Source organism: Balaenoptera musculus, chromosome 10 (assembly GCF_009873245.2).
Source record: "Balaenoptera musculus isolate JJ_BM4_2016_0621 chromosome 10, mBalMus1.pri.v3, whole genome shotgun sequence".
In the NCBI taxonomy this organism is placed as follows: Eukaryota; Metazoa; Chordata; class Mammalia; order Artiodactyla; family Balaenopteridae; genus Balaenoptera; species Balaenoptera musculus.
This window is the reverse complement of record NC_045794.1, coordinates 40637399-40661383: the sequence shown is the minus strand read 5'-3', so window position 1 is coordinate 40661383 and position 23985 is coordinate 40637399. Positions and strand designations below refer to the sequence as shown.

Below are 23985 nucleotides of genomic sequence, written 5' to 3'. Positions count from 1 at the left end.
CAATCTGCTTCTGCTTACCAGAAGAAAGCTCAAATCTTGTCTCGAGAGAAAAATTACGGCACTGCAGCTTTCTAGTTTCTTTTATATGTAGTGCCCAGCATATGTAGTGTCCAAATTATAAGCAAAATTTATAAGACATGCAAAAAGCCAGGAAATTGTGACAATCAAGAGAAAAATAAACTCAGAAATATAAGCAGACACACAAATGATCCAGTTAGTAGGCAAAGATTTTAAAATAACTATGACAAGTATGGGAGACAAAATGAATTGCATCATAGGCACAACTGACTAGAAGGGTCTTGTTTTCATAAAACTAGGGCCTGTACTAGACTATAAAGGCAAAGAATAAAAAGGTGGAGAAGAAAAGGGAGATATTCAGGATGAAGAATCAATTAAAACTGAGTCAAGACTGTATTATATGTAAGGAAATAAAGAAGTCTATGATAAAATCCAGGTTTCTAGCTTAAAAAATTGGTTTACTGGTCCTCCTCCGAAAAACAGAAGGCATTACATTTGCACGCATATCCAAACTTCTGTTTATTTTGGAAGGGGTAGTTCTACATACTGAAGGTTTATACATCTAAGCTATAAATATACCTACATAATTCTTAATTCTTATCTGTAAATAAGATATCTTGAAATGTTTGCCTGAAGGAACTCTTTATTTAATAGAAGAAACCGGTAATATAAATTCTATACCCATCCACATATCTTATTAAAAATAACTCTATGCTCAAAGATTACAAGAGCAAACTACTAAAAACATAAAGAGAACCCTAAAAATGAATATGATTATAGGAAAAATATCCAAGAGGAATTTCATTATCTTTCTACTGGGCCTAGACCCTTTACATAACCAACTGGAGACCACATCTTTAAATCTAGTTAAGAAATATACTGAAGAATGATACCAAAATATATCACCAAAGGAAATTAAAACCATTTTTCCATTCTATTTCACAGGTATTTCACATCTACTAATCAAACAATTCAAAAAGGAGAAAGGTCAATTAAAAAATGATAGTGTACCGTGAGAAACAGAATTCTAATTGTTTCTTCAAACACTCTTTTAGTTCTTCTGTAGAAATTGCTGAGTTGCTTTCTCCTGATGGTAGAAAACAAGAGGGGAAAAGTTAATACCTAATTACCATAGGTAGTAAACTTTACATATTGTTTTCAGAGTAAGCCACAAAGTATGCACAAATTAAAATCACCAGAAAACTGTATTTTTATTCTTTTTAGAATTCAGATACACAAGGTCTACCTTTTAACCTATCTATTCTTTCTTTAGACAGATTTCATATCAGTTTTTAAATTACATATTTTATCAAGTAATTAACAAATTATCGGTAATACTAAAAGCACTTGGATACCATACTGTAAAACATTACCCTAAATACTTAAAAAAATGTGATAACTACTTATTCCTTTAATGAAAACTCAAAGAACAAAAGTAATAGTAATCTAGGGGCTTCCCTGGTGGCGCAGTGGTTAAGAATCCGCCTGCCAATGCAGGGAACACGGGTTTGAGCCCTGGTCCGGGAAGATCCCACATGCTGTAGAGCAACTAAGCCCGTGCACCACAACTACTGAGCCTGCGCTTTAGAGTCCGTGAGCCACAACTACTGAGCCCACAAGCCACAACTACTGAGCCCTCAAGCCACAAATACTTAGCCCGTGAGATACAACTACTGAAGCCTGCGCGCCTAGAACCTGTGCTCCGCAACGAGAAGCCACCGCAGTGAGAAGCCCACGTGCCACAACTAGAGAAAGCCCACACACAGCAATGAAGACCCAACGCAGCCAAAAATAAATAAAAATAAATAAATTTATATACATAAAAAAAGTAACAGTAATCTAAATTTGAAGACAGGAACTACACAAAGTGCGATATATATATGGCTCCACATCTGTACTATCGGTAGTAAATCTGATGTTACTCACACTCCTTAACTTCTATCTCTTAACAGACTTGTTGTTGCCAAGGGGGAGGTGGGGTAGGGGAGGGATGGATTGGGAGTTTGGGGTTAGTAGATGCAAACTATTATATAAAGAATGGATAAACAAGGTCTTACTGTATAGCACAGGGAACTATATTCAATATTCTGTGATAAAACATAATGGAAAAGAACATAAAAAAGAACGTGTGTGTGTATTACTGAATCCCTTTGCTGTACAGCAGAAATTAACACATTGTAAATCAACTATACTTCAATTTAAAAAAAACCCCACTTCTATCTCTTAATACTCTTCATTGCTTAATTTTAGAGCACTATATTTTCCTGTAAGGATAAATTTTGTGCATGATTTTACCACTACTTTGTCTTACTACTCAAGATTCAAAATGATATTAGATATTTAATTAATTTCATTAAAAATGAAATAAGCATTCTATTTCTATGTAGTATATGCAACCCTCCTAATACAAAATTCATCCACTCAAATGCTGGCTAAATGAATAATAACTTCATTTAAGCTTTCAGTGTTATTACAGCAAACTTTTTAAAATATCAACTGGTTGCCAATTCACTTAAACCAACTCTAAGTTCAAAGTAGCCAGTGGATAGGTATATTATAACAAGAAGGGAGCAAAACCTAACCACCTTAAATTATTATATGGAAATACCACCCCATTCTACTTCAGAAATCAACTTACAAGCTGACCGACCTTAGAAATCTAATCCAGATATATATAATAAATAAACTGAGAACAAAGGTTTATATACCTTGACTAATGCCAGGGAACTAAGCAGTGATAGAAATGCCTACTCCCTATTACACTTATTTTCCAAAGAGACCCTTTAGAACTTAGAAAAATAAAGTTAGGTAATCAGGTTCTATAGTCTATCTTTAGTTTCTTTTAAATTTCATCCATTTTAAGTCCAAGCAATTAATAATCCATGCTAATTAAATGAATGTGAAAAAAAAAACATATCTCACAAGTTGAACTGTAGTAGAACTATGATATAACACAACCTTTTTCTCAAAATTAATCCCTGCAATCTCACATTTATAAATGCATTTCACACTGACAAAAGTGATGGGAAAATTGACAGAACTTGCATTGATCCCAACTAATAGATCAAGAAACTTGGACTCTGAAAGATTGTAATTTAGGTCTCTTTTAACTATATTGACTGTTTTTTCCTTTCATCTTTAATTTCACACTTTCCTTTAATAAGATCTTTAAAACAAACATTCTTTTTAAATTACAATGTTCATGTTTGGCCATTTGAAATCAGTATTTATAAAAATCACCTAATATTTCATTAACATAAACTTTTCAAATAATAAAATAGACCGATCAATGCCATGTTTACTAGAACAATGATAAAGAGACTGGAGGGGGAAAAAGACTAGCATACTACATTCTCATTTTACCAATAAAACCATAAAGTTTACCAGAAACATCATATATTTGGTAACTCAGATCTTCTGGTCCCAAAATCATTCCATCAGTTGATTCCTCAATGCCTGTAGTAGTTCTTGTGGTTTCACAAGATGAATACATTACTTCATATTCCTTACACATATCATCTGCAAGTTCTCTATTACCTGTATTAAAGAAAACATACTGGAAGTGAATAGTAATTCTTTAAAATCCTATCTTTAGGCACTCTGGGCACAACAAGATTTTAAAGAATTCTAGCAATTGGGAAAATATCCACATGATTTTAAGTAAGAGTCCAAAGGAGTTAAGTTTGACCATTATGGATAAGCTAAAATGATTAACAATAGCTTAAACTTATATAGTACTATCTATGTATAAGACAGCTTCATGTACTTTATTCACTTAATTCTCAGAAAAACCAATGCCAAAATTAATTGCTACTGTTAATGTTTTACAGATGAAGGCAACAAGCATGGAGAGGTTAAGCCATTTGCCTAAGATCAAACAGTGAGTAAACAGCATTGGCAATGATGGTAGATCAAAACTAATTTAAAAATACCACATTGTACATGGGTTAAATGCTGAACCCAAAGATACAGCTCCTGTCTGAAATTAGTGACAATCCATTCGTACTGGAAATAAATGAGAATGGTATACAAACTACATGTTAAACATTTATAAATATATTTTATCAAATAATCAAAGAATGTATTAAAAGTTCTATAAACTGGTTTGGCCGTATGTTTAACCAAAATGTGATTTAATCTGATGAAATATGTACAACTTACCCTCAGGATGAGACCCTGATGTGGCTGCTGTTTCATGCCAAGAGCTTTCAGTTCCATGAGTTACTGGTGTGGCATCAGTATTTCCTGGAGGTATTTCTTGCCATACTTTGGCATTAGGATTTAAGCCAGTTCCTTTAGATGTTACCTGCTAAATATTAAAAGGATCCATTTGTTAATTTTAAAAGTCAGTGCATTAAAATTATAAATTTAGACAAAACTTTTCCATTACTTAAATGTGAAGAAAATCCCCAATAATATTATGTAATTTAATAGTAAATATTAAATAAACAATATTTTAAAGTTTTTGGCTCAACTTGAAAATATAAACCTTTTTAAGCAGATGAACTTGAAATGTTTATATGTAAAATTTAGCTACCTATACAATAAAAATATTTTTATAAATACTATTAATACTATTAATATAGAAATATAGAAATATATATAATATATTAATATAATATATATAAATATAATAATATAATATAATATAATAATAATATTATAATATATAAATATATTAATATAGAAATACTGCTTTACCCCAACCTACTTGCAAGTATTATAAAATTTATTAAAACTATTCACATATCTTTGACGTTAGTGTGTGTTTGAGTACCTAGAACAAATTTTTGAGTTATCTACAGCAATTTTCCACAGTACATAATTTTTATTGCCATCTAAGCTGTGATAGAGAGTCTGAATGATTCTATAAGTGGAAATTTTTTCCCAAGTCAAAAACCGCATTCTGGGACTTCCCTGGTGGCGCAGTGGTTGCGAGTCCGCCTGCCAATGCAGGGGACATGGGTTCGAGCCCTGGTCTGGGGGGATCCCACATGCCGCAGAGCAACTGAGCCCGTGTGCCACAGCTATTGAGCCTGCGCTCTGGAGCCCGCGAGCCATGGCTGCTGAGCCCGCGTGCCGCAGCTGCTGAAGCTCGCGTGCCTGGAGCCCGTGCTCCGCAGTGGGAGAGGCCACAGCAATGAGAAGCCTGCACACTCTAATGAAGTGCAGCCCCTGCTCACTGCAACTGGAGAAAGCCCACGTGCAGCAACAAAGACCCAATGCAGCCATAAATAAATAAAACAAAAAAACCCCCAAAAAACCGCATTCTGCCTTATGTTACAATGCATTATTTCATTTGTCCTGAAAGTGTATTTTCTTTTTTTAAATTTATTTATTTATTTATTTTTGGCTGCGGTGGGTCTTTGTTGCTGCCTTCAGGCTTTCTCTAGTTGCAGCGAGTGTCGTCGCCATGCGTGGGCTTCTCATTGAGGTGGCTTCTTTTGTTGCAGAGCACGGGCTCTAGGCATGCGGGCTCAGTAGTTGTGGCTCGTGGGCTCTAGAGCGCAGGCTCAGTAGTTGTGGCGCACAGTCTTATTTGCTCCGCAGTATGTGGGATCTTACCAGACCAGGGCTCAAACCCGTGTTCCCTGCATTGGCAGGCGGATTCCTAAACACTGCGCCACCAGGGAAGCCCAGAGGATTTGTTTTCTTTCTGCTGGATGACTGCACAGTAAGACTACCAATCTGTATCACTTAAAATTTTCAACGTGGGTTTCTGGAGAACAAGTAGTGGGAATTTTAGCCCTACTCTGCATCAAAGAGGATTTGTGGTTAGAATAAGATCCCTCCTTCCACCAACCCAGAGCCAAGGCTAAAGCTGACAAGTTTTCCTTTTCTCTGAGAAAGCTGTTTTTTCCCCTAGTTTATCTTGTGTCCTGTCTCTAAGCACTGCGATTAAAATCTAAGCTCTGGGCCACTAAGGATCAATAGATGCATTAGGGGCAGGCCCATGGTCTAACACCTGCTTCTCTCTCTGGATTAGTACTTCCTGATTTTTTTGGTCTGAAGATTTCATTTGCTTTCTTACCAGCTTAAAGCTCTGCTTAAAAAATAATTTTAAAAAATTAACCAACTTCCCAGTTGTTTTCCAAAATCTCAAATTCATATTTCTTTAAAAGTACCAATACTGTCTTAAGAAAGTTAAATTGGGGAATCCCCTGGTGGCGCAGTGGTTGGGAATCCGCCTGCCAATGCAGGGGACACAGGTTCGAGTCCTGGTCCAGGAGGATCCCACATGCTGCGCAGCGACTAAGCCTGTGCGCCACAGCTGCTGAGGCCCACGAGCCACAACTGCTGACGCACGGGCGCCTGGGGCCATGCTCCGCAGCGGGAGAGGCCACCGCAGTGAGAGGGTCACGCACTGCAACGAAGAGTGGCTCCTGCTCGCTGAAACTAGAGAAAGCCCGCGTGCAGCAACAAAGGCCCAATGCAGCCAAAAATAAATAAATAAATAATTTTTTTTTTTTTAAAAAAAGCAAAATTGAAGAGAACTTCCAACAATTGAGAGGCAACTATGGTATAACAGACAAAGATCAAGTTTACTCTTCCACCCAGTAACTGTGCAATCACTGACTCCAGTTTCCTTATTTTAAAAAATATAATGGGATTTCCCCGGTGGTGCAGTGGTTAAGAATCCACCTGCCAATGCAAAGGACATGGGTTCAAGCTCTGGTCTGGGAAGATCCCAGATGCTGTGAAGTAACTAAGCCCATGCACCACAACTACTGAGCCTGAGCTCTGGAGCTCGCAAGCCACAACTACTGAAGCTGGCACGCCTAGAGACCGTGCTCCGCAACAAGAGAAGCCCCAGCAAGGAGAAGCCCGTGCACCACAGTGAAGAGTAGCCCCTGTTCACCACAACTAGAGAAAGCCCGCGTGCAGCAACAAAGACCCAACACAGCCAAACAAAATAATAAATAAATAAATAAAACCTTCATTAGAAAAAAAAAGTAAACAAGCAAGTTTTAAAAATATATATGTGTGTGTGTGTATATATATATATATAATGCCTATTCTACCAAAACTCCTTATAGTTTCTACACACCTTGGACACCTAACTTCATGTGTGTTGGTCACTACTTCCTCTTTCCCTCTTGTTATTTGTACATACTTCTGTTTTGTTACCACTATAATAGTTTATTTAAGTAAGTGTTCTTTGCAACCAGGCAGTGGGCTCAATGAAGAAAAGGTAGAAACTGGGTCTTCCTCTTCTATTTCAGCTATTAATATAAACCAGGCCAAGAGTAGACCTTCAACTGTCTATTTGAATGGAACAGTAGAGGCATAGGCGCAAAACAAAACAAACAAAAGAACCCAACTAATGTTTAGCTACTGTATTTACCCTTCTGATGTGCTAGAAAATCAGAGTTGATACAATCTTCCTTGTTTTCATGTGCCTGTTTGGAAGTCTTACACTGGAGTGGTTCTTGGCTTTTGATTTCAGGGCTGCTAAAAGCTTTTAAAATAAACATCAAAACCAATAACAAAATGTCAAACGTAGCAAGGGAGCAAAAGCATCTTTGAAGTAGCACCAAAGATGAATAACCAAAGCAACATCTTTGCTTAGAGATGTTAATTCACAACTACTTCATATCATAATTAGCTCAGGGAATAAACAACCAATTTTCTTATAGCACCACCAGGTAGCCCCACCAGGACAGGTACCCAGGTATTATTATTTAAAAACCTCTAGGTATGTAATTCCTTGGCGGTCTAGTGATTGGGTCTCCACGCTTCCACTGCCGGGGGTATGGGTTCAATCCCTGGTCGGGAAACTGGGATCCTGAAAGCCTCACGACGTGGCAAAAGAAACAAACAATCAAAAACACCTCTAGGTACCAGTTTTTTCCTTCTTTCTTTTTTTAAAATATATATATATTTATTTATTTATTTGTTTGTTTGTTTGTTTGGCTGCACCGGGTCTTAGTTGTGGCACACGGGATCTTCTTCGCAGCATGCAGGAACTTTAGTTGCGGCATGCAGGAACTTTAGTTGCGGCATGCAAACTCTTAGTTGCAGCATGCATGTGGGATCTAGTTCCCTGACCAGGGATCAAACCTGGGCCCCCTGCACTGGAGAGCGGAGCCTTAGCCACTGGACCACCAGGGAAGTCCCTAGGTAGCAATTTTGGAATGCAAGTCAACTTTACATTTGCCCCTATGTAGACATGTGAACAGTGCATGCTTATCAGTTAGAATTCAGAATCCACTCTGGCTAAATTAAACAGAAAGGTAATTTATTAAAAGATAGTGTCACTGTCACTGGAAGGGCTGAAAAAAAAACAGATGCAAAGGTAGCATCACTCAAAATAATGTTCCGGAAGTGCCCTGATGAGGAAATCACTAACCCTGCCACCACCAAGCAGTAAATGCCAAAATTCAAATCCATTACAACTTTTATTATTACCAGCACCAATGCCACTTCTCCATTAGGAACTCAACCTTGTATTAACTCCACTTTAAGCTGACCACCTCTACTGCCACTTCTGTCTATAAAATGGAAGTTACGAATAGAACCCTCATTTCCCTACATTGTATATTTTCAAATAGAAGACATCTGTAGGTGTGGTCTGACTAGTGGCTCTTAGGTAACATGCTTGCATCCATCTAGATACAAGGGAATCTGGGAATTTGAGTTTTGACTAGTACGTTCACTGGAGAGGCCTAACTCATAATATGGGCATTTCTGCAAATGTAGAAAGCTACTGAAGAAGTGGGAGGTCCCAAATATGACAAAGAGATTAAGGCTAATATTTAACATACAAGATGTATTATGCCACGTATACTTAATTTATAAATAAATACCCAATATTGGGGAATTACGATTTTAAAAACTTACCTTTTACTTACTGATGGGACGTACTATTTCACTAAGCATTTAATAATGACTCAAAATAAGTAACTAGATGCCTTTCAGCAGCATACTACCCATAAATCTGATGTCTCCCTTGCTAATGGTGCCAAGAATAATCAAAGTGTGAGGTCTATGGCATATAGACGAGCAGTACTCCTGGGCATATTTATATTTTTCTCCAGCCTAGTTAAGAGTATACACTCTAAAAGCCATTAATGTACAGAAGAAGACTGTAAGAAGAATATAAGAATGTATATTGCAGCCCTGACCCCATTAGTGAAAGACTGAAAATAACCTAAATATCCACCTATAGACAAATGGTTAAATAAAATGTAGTATATTTCATAACATAGAATACTATAAAAGTAAAAAAAAAAAGGGCTACATACACTAATGTGTAAAGTGCTTCAAGGTATATTATTCAGTGAAAAAATTCAAGTTGCAAAACAATAAGCATTTTGTTTTTTATTCATATTAACAAACATAAAATCATTATACAGATAAACATATTGGTATGTAAAAACAGAAAAGGTTTGGAAGGTTACTATTAACAATAGAACTGGGGACTTCCCTGGTGGTGCAATGGTTAAGAATCCGCCTGCCAATGCAGGGGACACGGGTTTGAGCCCTGGTCCAGGAAGATCCCACATGTCGCGGAGCAACTAAGCCCATGCGCCACAACTACTGAGCCGACGCTCTAGAGCCCGTGAGCCACAACTACTGAAGCCCACACACCCTAGCACCTGTGCGCCGCAAGTAATGAGCCCACACACCCTCACAACTACTGAAGCCCACACACTCTAGGGCCTGTGTGCCACAACTACTGAGCCCGCGTGCTGCAACTACTGGAGCACGTCTCGTTGTGGAGACGCCACCGCAATGAGAGGCCCGCACACCGCAATAAAGAGTAGCCATTTCTCCAACTGGAGCAAGCCCGCCCACCCACAGCAACAAAGACACAATGCAGGCAAAAAAAAGAAAAAAAAAAAAACAATAGAACTGCAAACTAGTAAGAAATCTGCCAAACAGGGAAAAGGTACAAAAACAAGCAGGAATAATTAATTGCAAAATGTCAATTTTAGGGAATTTCCTGGTGTCCAGTGGTTAGGACTCCACACTTCCACTGCAGGAGGCACGGGTTCAGTCCCTGGTCATGGAACTAAGATTCCGCATGCTGCGCAGCATGGCCCCCCCACCCCCAAAAAAAGTCAATTTTACCGGGACTTCCCTCGTGGTCCAGTGGTTAAGAATCCACCTTCCAGGGCTTCCCTGGTGGTGCAGTGGTTGAGAATCTGCCTGCTAATGCAGGGGACACGGGTTCGCGCCCTGGTCTGGGAAGATCCCACATGCCGTGGAGCAACTAGGCCCGTGAGCCACAACTACTGAGCCTGTGCTCCCCAACAAGAGAGGCCGTGACAGTGAGAGGCCCGCGCACCGCGATGAAGAGTGGCCCCCGCTTGCCACAACTAGAGAAAGCTCTCGCACAGAAACGAAGACCCAACATAGCAATCAATCAATCAATAAAAAAATGAATAAATCTTTAAAAAAAAAAAAAAAAGTATCCACCTTCCAATGCAGGGGACACGGGTTTGATCCCTGGTCGGGGAACTAAGATCCCACGTGCTGCAGGGCAACTAAGACCACGTACCACAACTAGAGAGCCCACGCACTGCAACTACTGAGCCCACGCACCACAACTGGAGAGAAGCCTGTGCGTTGCAACTAAGACCCAAGGCAGCCAAAAATAAAAATAAATAAAAATTTTTTTTTAAAAAGTCAATTTTACCTATTGAACTACTTAGTGCCATTTTGACAAGTATAAAAAGAAACAACTCACTGCTGTAATTCATATAACTTTGCTAAAAGTTGGCAATGTTTATCAAAAGCCTTAAAATTATATATTCTTTGGTCCAAAAATTCTACTTGTCAGATTTGCTCAAAAGAAAGATATACAAAAATATAAATACAAAGATGTTCATCACAATTTCATAATAGTGAAAAATTAGAAACATTCAACTGCTATGGTCTGAACATCTGTGTAACTCCCAACTTCATATGTTGAAATCCTAATGCCCAATGTCATAGTACTGGGAGGTGGGGCCTTTGGGAGTTGCTTAAGTCATGAAAATGAAGCCCTCATGAATGAGATTAGTGCTCTTCTAAAAGAGATTCCACAGACCTCCCTAGCCCCTTCCACCACTGAGGACACAGTGAAAAGGCACTATCTATGAACCAGAAAACCCTCATGAAATACCAAATCTGTTGGTACCATGATCCTGGACTTCCCAGAAATAAATTTCTTTTGTTCATAAGCTACCTAATCTGTGATATCGTTATAGCAGCCCGAATAGAATAAGACACCAACAAGAGAGTGAGGATTTGTTCAGTAACTGTAGTCCAGCCACATACAGAATATCCTAGAGCCTTAAAACCAGATTGTATATAAAACTTTTGAGATCTGAATAAGTTCTGCAGACTGTATCAACGTAAATTTGCTTGTCTTTACACCATACTATGGTTAAGCAAGGTGTTACTACTGGAGGGACCTGGGCAAAAAGTACACGGTACCACCCTGTACATTCTGGGGACAACTTCTTGTGAATCTATAATTATTTCAAAATAAAGTTTTTAAAAATGGAGAAAAAAATATAGAAGACATGGAAAATGGTCACATTTTGAAGACACTTGGAAAAACAGTAAAGCAAGTTGCTATCTTATAGAAATGACTCAAGTCTGTGAAATAATGCACAAGCACAGAAAAAAGTGGAGAGGGAATTCCCTGGTGGTCCAGCAGTTAGGACTCCACACTTCCACTGAGAGGGCATAGGTTCGATCCCTGGTCTGGGAACTAAGATCTGCATGCCGCATGGCATGGCAAATAAATAAACAAATAAACAAACAAATAAGGTCATAACACCTCTGTAAAGCAGTATGTCAATATTTATGTGAAAAACTTTTAAAACATTCACTATTTGAGCTACCACAGAGAATATTAGCCTAAAAGCTTTATACATAAGAATGTCCTTTATAAAATTACGCAATATAAAGAAAATTTGGAAACTGAAAACGTCCATCAAAAAAAGTTGATGTGGGGACTTCCTGGTAGTCCAGTGGGTAAGACTCCGAGCTCCCAATGCAGGGGGCCTGGGTTCGATCCCTGGTCAGGGAACTAGGTCCCACACACATGCCACAACTAAAGATCCTGAGTGCTGCAACAAAGACCCGACACAGCCAAAATAAATAAATAAAATTTTTTTTAATTGAAAAAAAAAATTAAAACGTTGATGTTTTCCTATAACAAATAATCTTTAAAATGACACAATAATGAATCTGACAAGTCAGTTTAATGAGAACAAAGACTTAATTTTTCATTTAAATTCTAGATAACCATGTTTGACTCATCTTTTGACTAAGTTTAATAAAGAAGCCCATAAAAATCCTTATCTCATTAAAAAAAAATCCTTCTCTCTCCCACAGAACTCGAAGTAAGCCCTTGAGGCTACAGTTATATAAAACATCTATTAAAGGATGTAAATTGTCCAAGTGCATGCTGAAACTATCTGCCAACATACACATATGCAGTATGTAAGCACAAAGATACTCTCAAATCACCACAAAAATATTCAAATTGTCAGTCCGTAAAACTAACAGATCAACACCTCTATCTCTAAGCAATATATGCCATTATCGAATAAGCCAAAAGCAGTCCTTATGATTGACCCATTTTATGCCAGTTCTTATCTGGGGAAAGATACAAATGAAAGGAAAAAACAGAAATGTAAATTTCTTGGCAAAATGATATCTTCTGGTCATAAGAGAGCAGTTTTAAGGTAATAGAACCAAGAGTTAGGAAAAAGTCGCCATAAATATGGCAAAACCATCTCTTTGGTCATATATAACTGTTTGTTTTACTTACCTATTTACTATCAGAAACAGAAATCCCATGCCACTTAACCCTACAAATGCTGAAAAACAGAAATAAAGTATAGAAATTGATTAAACTTATTTGCCTCATGGCAGATCAATCATCCAGGTTTAATTTTTACATCTCCAATACTGAGAGGACAACACCACAAGTACTTAAAAAAAAAAAGTGGGGTGGAATTCCCTGGCAGTCCAGCGGTTATGACTCCGCACTTCCACTGCAAGGGGCACAGGTTCAATCCCTGGTCAGGGAATTAAGATCCCACAAGCTGCAAGGGACAGCCGACCCACCCCCCCAAAAAATATAAACACCTGTCATTTCATCCAGCATGAAACTTCAGAGTCCTACCAGAAGATGCTTAGGGGCATTTTATAGAAAGTAAAAATGAAAACTGGGAATTTTTCACCCATTCTGACAAAGAAGGATAACTAACATTTATGGAACACTTAATTCATCTTCATAACAACTACATTTAAATTCTATCATCCACATTTTGTAGATAAGGAAAACCTTACTTTACCTAAAGGTAATCTGCCCAAGGCTGCACAGCTAATAAAGACAGAGCCAGAATTTGAACCTAGGTGCTCTGCAGAGTCTGCCACTATACTACAGTTGCCTTAGAGAAAACTTTAAGACAACAAGTTACATACTATTTAAGGAATATTACAAATCTCCTCACCAAGCCTGTAAAACAGTCCCTGGCCCCAGTTCTACCTAGAGTGGCTAACAATACAGAAGAAATGGATATAGAAAATAGACCTCAGATAAGAACTAGAGTACCCAGGGCAGAAGTCAATTCAGCTCTGCAATGATTTCTATCTTAGGGCCACGGTACAGCTAATTTTCAGCTAAAAAAAAAAAAAAGTAAGATCCATGGTAATTTGTGCAATAAAATTTACCCCCTATTACAAAGCACTTATCCTAACTTGAATTATTTTGTCTGCAAGCTCCACAATGACAGTGACCTTGCCTATGGTTTACTCTTCTCTAGCACCTTGAACAGTAAATAGCACACAGGAGACCAATAATAAAATTTATATGCTATATGAGAGTTTCTTAAACTTTACTGTGCATAAGAATCATCTAGGGATCTTGATAAAATGCAGATTCTGATTCAGCAGTTCAGGGATAGGGCTAGAGAGTTTGTATTCTAACAAGCCCTGGGTAAAGAAGTTACTGAGGCTCACACTTTGAATAGCAAGGTAACTGGACCAACCTAAGTCATTTGCCAAATTGTCAAAAATCAGGATTCACTTACTCCACACCTGGAAGGAAATCTTCAGTTTATTCATCAATAAAACTATTACTGCTGATCTTCTAATATCAGAGGAAAAGACAAGTTCCCCAAATTCCCACTTCCTCAGTCAGATGACAGATGATGAGTGCTTAAAACTCTGGGGGAGGGCTTCCCTGGTGGCACAGTAGTTAAGAATCCGCCTGCCAATGCAGGGCACACGGGTTCGAGCCCTGGTCTGGGAAGATCCCACATGCCGCAGAGTGGCTGGGCCCGTGAGCCACAATTGCTGAGCTTGCGCGTCTGGAGCCTGTGCTCTGCAGCAAGAGAGGCCCGCGCACCACGATGAAGAGTGGCCCCCGCTTGCCACAACTAGAGAAAGCCCTCGCACAGAAACGAAGACCCAACACAGCCATAAATAAATAAATAAATAAATAATGTTAGCTGTTAAAAAAAAAAATTAGACTTCTTCCTAAAAAGTTCTACATATGAGATTCATGATCACCTTATTGTTAAAGACTAAGAACCCAATTAATAGATATTTAGCATTTAAATAGTCCTCAAAATACCGAGTCAGTTTACTTCAAATTGGTCATCTGATAAAGCCAATAGCTAACTATACAAATGAACTCAAAAAACCTCAAACCTCAAATATCAGTACTAAATATCAAAATAATCCTTTTCAAAAAAGGGCACCTTTTAATTCCTAGTGTGTATAGCCAAGTCAGCAAACTTTGTTACGAAAACTGAAATGAGATCTTTCATAAGTATATGTGAAAGCAGCAACTCACTTATGTTTATTATGTACCAGACACTAAGCGCTTTACATTGACTGTCAATCCTCTTAACAACCCTTTGAGATAGATAATAATTATAATATCTCATATATTAGTATTATCCTCAATTTACAGATAAGGAAACTGAAAAACACAAGTTAAACAACTTGCCCAAGGTCATACAACTAGAAAGTTGCCTAACCTGAGCAGGCAGCCTGGCCCCAGAGTCCATGTTCTTAACCATTCTTTTATGCAACCTTTCACATAAATGTATCTTATTATTATTCAATCACTGCCCTCCTATTTTTTTCCTTCCTCCAACTCAAAATGATAGAATAACCCTATTTCCCTTGGCTTGCTCAACTGCAAATTTTTGTAAATCCTATAAATTTACATTTCCCATAGCCAATTCAACAACAAATACTTTAGTACCAATTTAGTACACTATCTTCCCTTGTTAATGATATGGAAAAACAACAACCAGCCAACAAGCACACAGTAAATCTCTGATCTCCTCTGAACAATTATCATACAAACCAGGACATTTCTGAGAATAAAATGGGGTACGACATCTGTTCCAGAAAACAGGTGTACACTATAGACTGTCCAGGACAAAATGGGAGGTATGGTCACTCTACCCATTTTGTAGTTTGCACTACCTAGTGGTATGAAATACTGGCCAACTATGCACTATACAAACCCTGGATTACTCCTGACTTTTCTGCTCTGACAGAGAAAATGCTTTTCTCTTCCCTCAATAATATATAAATCAAACAAAACTTAATTCCACATCCTTGGCTCTATGCCTATGTTCATACCATACTCCTAGTAATATTCATCTAAAGTACTCCTCTGTCTTTAATTTACAGCCAGTCGTTTATAAATACAGAGATATTTTCTGAACTAAAGATTGGTTCAAATGCCCAGACAAGGCAATAGACAAGAGGAAACATGAGTATGTGATATTCAAGTTTCTTTTCTTTACATTTACTTACACTTATACATTAGAAAAAATATTTTTTTCCACAAGAGCAAATATAAAGTGCCGATTTGCACTTTATCATTTGTATTTCTTTAAATCTTGCATATAAATGAGTCTGTATTTAACAGTCTGCAAGCTTCATTCTCATTTTAAAAGTTTTATTTGCCCAATTGATAATATACTCAAACTATAAAAAATTTAAAGTAAGGTAATTAACCTGTTTGGCTTAGAGCAAATCAATAACAATGCTGGGATTCAAACTCAAAGTTATATGTCTCTTAAATCAGTGCTACCTCACAGTAGCTTTTGCAATTAATAGTGCTGCTATCAGGTAGTTTTAATAAATTTCCCAGAAATACTTGCTGTGATGATCAAATGATAGTGTCTGTCAAGCCTTTACCTAGACTGTATTACAAACAAGGCTTAATACATAAACACCATGAACACAGGGCTTCCCTGGTGGTGCAGTGGTTGAGAATCCGCCTGCCAATGCAGGGGACACGGGTTCGATCCCTAGCCCGGGAAGATCCCACATGCCGCGAAGCAACTAAGCCGGTGCGCCGCAACTACTGAGCCTGTGCTCCAGAGCCCGTGAGCCACAACTACTGAAGCCCACACGCCTAGAGCCCGTGCTCCACAACTAGAGAAGCCACTGCAATGAGAAGCCTGCGCACTGCAACGAAGAGTAGCCCTGGCTGGCCGCCACTAGAGAAAGCCCGCGTGCAGCAACAAATACCCAACACAGCCAAACAAAACAAAAAAGAAAACAAAAAAACCCACCATGAACACAACCTAAACTCTCAGAAGAATCATTCTCAAATTACAGATAGGAAGTTGAGGCTCAAAAAAAGTTGTCACTTGCCTCAGGTCATAGCTAACATTTGAACCCAGGATTCCAAAACCCTTACAGAAAATCATAGCGCAAAACACAAAAGTTTACAATGTTTTCAAGACTGGAAACCTGCCTCGAGAATTAAACTTCAAAGAAAACACAACTTAAGCAAAACACAGACTATAGGAACAATAAATTAAAATGCTACAAGCACTATCAGAGCTAAAGAGTCACTTTCCATTTTCACTTAAGGATATTCGAAGTGGAAGTTTAAAAAAATTTTTTTAAGACTTCACAATGATAGCTGCATTCGTTTCCTAACTTCCTCTACTTTCCACTCCTCTGCAATACAGACACGGACTCCATCTCTACCTATAGGGTCTAAATCTTTTTTTAAGCTCCTAGGGAGAGACCAAAATTACAGATTTCAAATGTTCATGTCTAGTACTAAAGATCACTTCCATTAGCTGAGAAGTAATATGGAGCTGACAGCCTGAACAAACTCAAATTGATAGAAAATAGTTGAATATCAATATTTCTAGTTACTGGTTTTTCACATACTGTAATTTGAAGCACCATGAGGTACTTTTACATCTTTATATTCACTTCTGAGCATTTTATTCCACTTTTCACACTTCGAAAGTAATTTCTACTTCATTTTCAGCCCATTATATTTGAAAATATTTCTTTGAAAATGTTTATCCATTTCAAAATTCTGTATCCAGCTCCAATAAATATTCCAAAATCAAACTGTTCAAAAATCACTCAGCTATTCACTTATTTATAATTCTTCTTGGCAATAATTTCACAATTCGTTAAGGTACTTTCTTCTTTTCATTTTTGAAAAATCATTTTCACTAAGTCATATCTAATAACTTTTTATAAATACGTGATTATTTAAGCTAATGGGAAAAAACTGAGTACTGTACTTGAGGTAAAAGGCACAAAACTTCCCATGATTACTGAAATATAAAATCAATGAAAAATTATCTAGGCAAATATCCCACTTATTTCAGATTCTAAAGCTAACCTAAAATTTAAAATGTTATCACCCAAAAAAGCAGAAAACTTTAGAAGTCAGATAAATTACTTTTAAAATTGTGTAAGATCTGGGGGAAGAGGGATTTACTGTTTAATGTGTACAGAGCTTCAGTTTTGCAAGATGAAGCTTCTGGAGATGGATGGTGGCAATGGTTGCACAACAATGTAAATGTACTTAATACCACTGAACTGTACATTAAAAATGGTTAAGATGATACATTTTGTTATGTGTATTTTACCATAATTAAAAATAATTTTTAAAAATTATGTGAGAGTATGCATCCTAGGGTGCATAAAAGTCACTGCTACCTAAATAAGTGGTTATAAGTATTCATTTTTAGGGAAAAACTCAAATAGAGACAGAAATCCAATAAAAACGTTGCCAAACAACTAGAGCAGACATAATTGGCTGGAAATACTGGAGGGGGAAAATGATCTGAAAAATGAATAAAATACTGGCAAACCATAAAAACACGAAAAGATTGCAAACTGCCTCCTTGGCGCTCAAAAACTTAAATAACTCACTAGCAGCCAGAAGAACACAGCAAAGGGCTGTTTCAAACTTTCAGAATTTTTTCTAACCGAATTTATGCTGGAACATGTTTAACAATCTGGTATATTATCCAAACGTTTTTACCTCTTCCCAGAGAGACAGACACGGTATGTGTCTCCTTCAGAACAGAGGTGAGATAAAAACAAAACTACTGAAGTCAGTATAGCCCTTTGTCTGCAAGACCAAGTTTTTAAAAAGTTACATCTAAGTATTACTTAAAATAGGATTCCTTGTCTGCCTATAGATTTCTATTGCAGTACACTGCAATTTAGAGTTCTAATTCCACCTTCAATATTCACTAGCTGTATGATCTTGGGCAAGTTTCCTAAATTTTCTGTGCCTTAGTTTCTTTATCTCTAAAATGGAGATAATAATGCTACTTACCTCATAGATAGGTTTGAGTTGTTGTATATAAATGTATACATGCAAAAAGACTTAACAGGCCTGACATATCAATAGTGAGCACAATTCATGAGAACACAACTATTATTATATTATTATCATTACTATTATCTATCCCACTGATTCCAGTTATAAACTAGTTAAGCTGGGGTCTCTCCAGAAAAATGCACACAAATAAAGATTTTGAACACAGCTGCAGAGGACTCATCAATCCCAGAATAGAGAAGTCCTACCAAAGCAACTTAGTTGGTAGTAAAGTGGTTATTAACCTCCCTCATGCCATGGACCTCTTCAGTAGTCCAATTAACCTATGAATCTCTTCTCAGAATGTTTTTAAGTATATGAAATACACAGGCCTACAAAAAACCAATTATAGTATAGTTTTAAAAGTATTTTAAAATTTCTAATTTAGTAATAAATGTTTCTTTACAAGTGCATTAAACAAGACTTTTTTTTACATATAATAATAAGGAGCAATGCGCATAAACAACATTTCAAGATATCTGCAAAAACTGTAATATGTTATGAAAACACTTCTCTTGTTGCATCCATTGAAATGTCAAGAATTTTTAATTCTCTTCAATTCTAGATTTCAATTAGAAGCTACTAAAAATAAACAGGCAATTTTTTTTTCCTCAACCAAGTTCACGGACTTCCTCAATTCCATCTAGGGACCCAGATTAAGAACCCCTGGCTTACTGGAAAGTAAGTGCAAAAATAAGTTTTGGAGTCAGTGACTTATGTTCTAGAAGCCAGACTTCAGACTTTAGTCCCCACATTATTTACACCTGAATGACCTTAGACATCAAACTTCTGAGCTTTGGTTCCCTCATTTAGAATAATTCCTACATCATGAGGTTACAAGGATTGAGTATTAGTTAACAAAATGCCAAAAGACCGTATGTTATATTTTATTGATTTTAATAGCATATAATTATACCCAAATATTTAATGCCATTGTTAATTTTCAGTAAAACTCATCATATGTGAAAAATTAAAAACCACATACTGATTTACGAAGAAAATGATTAATGGAAATATTAACTATATGTAACATTTTAGTGAGAGCTATGATTTAGCTTCAGAATGACCTGTATCTAAATCCCAGTTCCACTACTTCAGTCTTACTAAGTTAAACTCTCCACCTCAGTTTTCTCATCTATAGAACACTGCAAGGTTGTTTTAGAAACGAGAGGATCTAGCTTAAACGGTCAATAAATGGAGTTATTATTAAAGTTCACATTTTAACAAAGCCAAAGAAATCAATTTGGACCTCAAAAGTTTATTCTGGAATTCATGTTTATATAACTACAACTTCACAGTCCTTTGCCCAGCAAAACACATACACACTTAAAACCTGCAGCATTTGCTTGGCATAACATTCCTAACACAAACTGGCACTACTTAAAATCAGATATGATTTCTTATTCTGCCCAAGGAAAACAACGAGGATAAAAAACGATCAACAGAATGGATTCAATAATTTTAAATCTTTTCATGATTTACTTGGAATCTTTACTACCAAGATTGGAATACTCTATAAGGTAGCTGTCTCTTTAAACCCCAATATAAAGATCTCAAATGTATCAGCTACATATTGCCGGTTACATTAAAAAAAAAAAAAAAAAAAAAAGGCAGAAGCATGTGTCTACTTTAGGCCGGAATACTATGGATTAAGATCTCCCCCCGTCCGTCTGAAAAAAACCCGCCATAGACTGGCTCCCGATCCATTATACAACCTGTAAATTCCTTCCCTCATTGAAAAGATTCTTTTTGTGGGCATAGTTAACAAGTGCCAAGCTGCGAAGTTGCAGCTTTGCTGGTTTGACGTTTTCACAATGCAAGAACAATATGATCTGGAATCTACTCAAAGCATTAGCCAGGCAGTCAGCTGATGCTCACTGCACACAAGAGAAAGACAGAAATAAGAGAAACTGAACCTCGTATTTGTGTAAAACAGGTATCCACTACGTTTTAAAACTAAAATAGGCCAACAGCAGATGTTCCAGTTAAAGTAATAAAAGTATTTCTATTGTTAAATAACAATAAAAAAAAAAAAACCGGCTTTCCCCGAACTAGGTTTCGACTAGGTTTCGCTCGTTCTTGGAATTTTCCTTGTAAAGGGCTCTTATCCGTTCATAAAATCAGCCCCTCACCTCGGAGCGGCTGCCTGAGTTAACTTTTATAAAAGGTCAAAGCGGTGCCTTTCAAGGTTTCCAAACCCTACTGGCTTCTCCTCCGTTCACAGTAACTCGCTTGCCACCCACAGAACGTTCCAGAGACCTAGAGACGGGGACCAAACAAAATTTGGTGGGGGTTGCTAAACAGAGGCTTTCAACTTTCTTTTCCAAACACTTCTACCGAATTTCACCTTCCTCCCTCCGCAGCCCCACATGTTGCTCGCCTGCTCCCAGAGGGCCGCGCGAGGCCTCGCTTCACCCCGGAACGCGCCCACCTGATTACCCTTTTCTCCGCAGACTCCGCCCTCCCCGCCCCCCTCCCCCCCCCCCGCTCGCCTCCTCTAGGAGGTCCATATGGGACGCTTTCCCCTTCCTCCGATCCTCACGCCGCACCAGAGAAGCCTCGATTCTCCACCTTCGGTTCTCCCCCGCCACAGCGCTCGCCTCTCACAGCCTCCTAAAGTGCTGCGAGCGCGCAGAGCGGAGCCGCGGGCCTGCACGGCCCAGGTGCTGTGTCAGCCTATCTGCCGGTTCCGCGCCGTGTACGGCCTGGAAAGTCACATGGCGCTGGGACCGGCCGGCGCCTTCACACTCCTGCTCTCCTCAGAGCAGGACGAGAATCCCAAGTCCACTCACCTCCACGAAGAGCAACATGACTTTCTCCGCTCGGCCCAATCGTTCTCGCTGACGCGACTCCAACTGGCTTACAGGCCGGAGCCCCAATAGCTAGGATAAGGACACTCGCCTGGCCCCTCCAACCGGCAGCGGACCCGGCTCCTCCCCCGCCGTCAGCCGCTGCGGCCTGACCCGCCCAGTCCCACCTCCCTTGAAACAGCAACTGTTTCCGGCTCTAGAGAACAATTGCTTCCGGGGGAAGAGAAAATCCTCGGCGCGCTCAAATTTTGCACTACCTTTTCCAGCCGCAGTATGGACTGTACTATCATCTGGCCGGGGGGGTGGGGGGGAGACGGGGGAAGCGATCAGAGGAAGGCACCATTCTGTGCCACGGGAGTGTGTAAAAATTTTACAGGCGCATTTTATTCCTGGCGAAACGGATAGTTACCATGGCCATAATAACTCCGCAGTTCTCGTGGCCCAAGACCTAGATCTGATAAAAAGCCGAGCTTGTGCAAAGTGTACTGGAAAACAACCAGCCCTGCCGAAAAGGCGGCGGCTCTCAGGGAAAAAGTAGAGAAGGGAAAAAAGCAGCAGTAATAGTAAGCATATTAACAGCAACTGCTGTACATAAAAGGCCTACTACATGCGTGGCACTATTCTAAGTATTTTACGGGAATTAATCTAAACAATCAAACGCAATAATACTATTATCCCTATTTTACAGTTGAAGGAGCTCGCTAGAACACACTTTGCCCCAAGTTCCCTTGAGTTAGGTACCCACATCTCTGCTCAATATAATGCTATTTGGTAGTACTTAGCCTGGATAGCCTCTTCATTGATGTTCTGCCATTAATTCAAATGAATACAACAAAAATTTTTTTAAATTATCTTTATAATTTTCTGTTAGATGATCCAAAATCCTTATTATCTTTAGCAACACTTACTAGGATTTATCCCTCCCTTATCAGTCCCACTTCTATATCCTAGCTCTGACACTCATCGTTTGAAACAGTCATGTCTTGATCTTCTCCAATGGATTTTTTCTGTTCTATTATTTCAAAAAATCTTCCTAAATTGAAGGTTTCATTTTCACCAAACTGCTATTATTTGCTTTCAAGACCTTACCATTCTGATCCTATGTAATCTCCCTTAACCTCAAATGAATCCCTTCATTTTTCATTTAGATACCAAATTAATTTCCCCTTCAAATTGCTGATATTTCTTCCCATACTCTCCTACTCTGATCCGCAGTAAACTCAACATTACCTCATCTCAATTAAACCAGTCTCCTTACTTTTTCCCTGAAATACAAACTCTGCACTCACCTCCAAAGCCATGGCTCATTGGAATGCCTATCTGAAATGCCTTCATTTGTCAGTCAATCTTCTCTCTCCATAAGGTTCTCCCAAAGACTCTGCTCCCCACAGATCTCTTCTTCATGTCCCTCGTTAGCACTTGAATATTATATTCTATCTTAAATTTTTTTTGTTGTTTTTTAGTTTCTTCACAGGTCCCTATCATATATTTTTCACAGTCTAGGATAATGGTAGCCACATAGTAGTATCTCAACAAATGCTTGTCAAATTGAAGAGATTTTAAAATTTGCTTTAAAAAGCCTTCATTTCCAGTTGCTGATGAATTCCATGCTGCATAAAAAAATATGAAGGAGAGAGAGAGCACAATATACTAAATTAGGTTTGTTGACAAGTATGTAGGCTGCTTTGTGAATGCCCACTAGGGTAAGCAATATAAGGAAATCAAGAGAAATTAACAGTTATTTAAGGATCTCACAATATAGTATTATTATCAACAAAGTAATTTAATAGATTAATTGATTATGTTGAGAAATGCTGGGTAATGATGGATATTTTAATGAAAACTCACATTTATATAAATAAATAATTCTCCTTAAATGTGGTCCTTTCAGAAAATATTATGAACGTCCTTGAATAAATAGACTTAATTGTGATTTATAGGAAAGGAGGGAGTGATATTTTATGACTGGGGGGGGGAGGGTGCAGTCTAACAATAAAAGAAAGTATTCTGGGACTTAGAAAAGTTTCCATGAGGAGAGGAGTTTTAAACTATAATGAATATCCAAATTTTAGACAGTTTCCATGGAGGTACTGAGGAAGATAATGCCAAATGTTAGATAAAGAAACCTAAAGTACCGCATCTGGTTTTGAGAGGTTCACCAACTGGTGGATAGAAACAAATAATAAATAGTTACACTCAATGAGATAAGTGCTATAATACAAAGTTTACAAAATGATTTGGGAACACAGGGGAGGGAGTAATTTAGACAACAGGATCTTAGAAGGGAAAATATTTAACTTGCTCTTGCATATTGATTGATATTTTTAAAAGACAATTACATTATGATCCCCTGTATCCGTTTCTCTGAAGGATTGAAACAAATTGTTTAAATTTACAAGTTTACAACAAGCACTCAACATAGGACTAAGTTACAATAAGGACTCAACATAGGAAGTTCTCATAGAGAAATTGTTATACATCCACAATTTATATAAAATCTAAAGCATACAAAATGATATTACATAGTTTATG

The 23985-nt window shown here is 38.0% G+C and overlaps 1 protein-coding gene across 5 annotated transcripts in view; it reads right to left on the bottom strand.

Moving 5' to 3' along the window:
• LARP4 (La ribonucleoprotein 4) overlaps positions 1–21603 on the bottom strand; it is a 63763-nt gene extending 42160 nt beyond the window's left edge. The window contains exons 1-5 of one of the 5 annotated variants that reach the window (XM_036865125.1): positions 21436–21602; positions 12791–12839; positions 4180–4327; positions 3403–3555; positions 1030–1105 (exon numbers count right to left, since the gene is read on the bottom strand). In XM_036865125.1, the coding sequence (XP_036721020.1) occupies positions 1030–1105; positions 3403–3532 (206 nt within the window). In that variant the 5' untranslated portion in view covers positions 3533–3555; positions 4180–4327; positions 12791–12839; positions 21436–21602. Of the gene's footprint in view, positions 1–1029; positions 1106–3402; positions 3556–4179; positions 4328–12790; positions 12840–21192; positions 21215–21435 lie in introns of those variants that run through there. The other 4 variants (XM_036865124.1, XM_036865122.1, XM_036865123.1 and 1 more) reach the window with 4 other exon arrangements.
• Positions 21604–23985: the final 2382 nt, after the last annotated feature.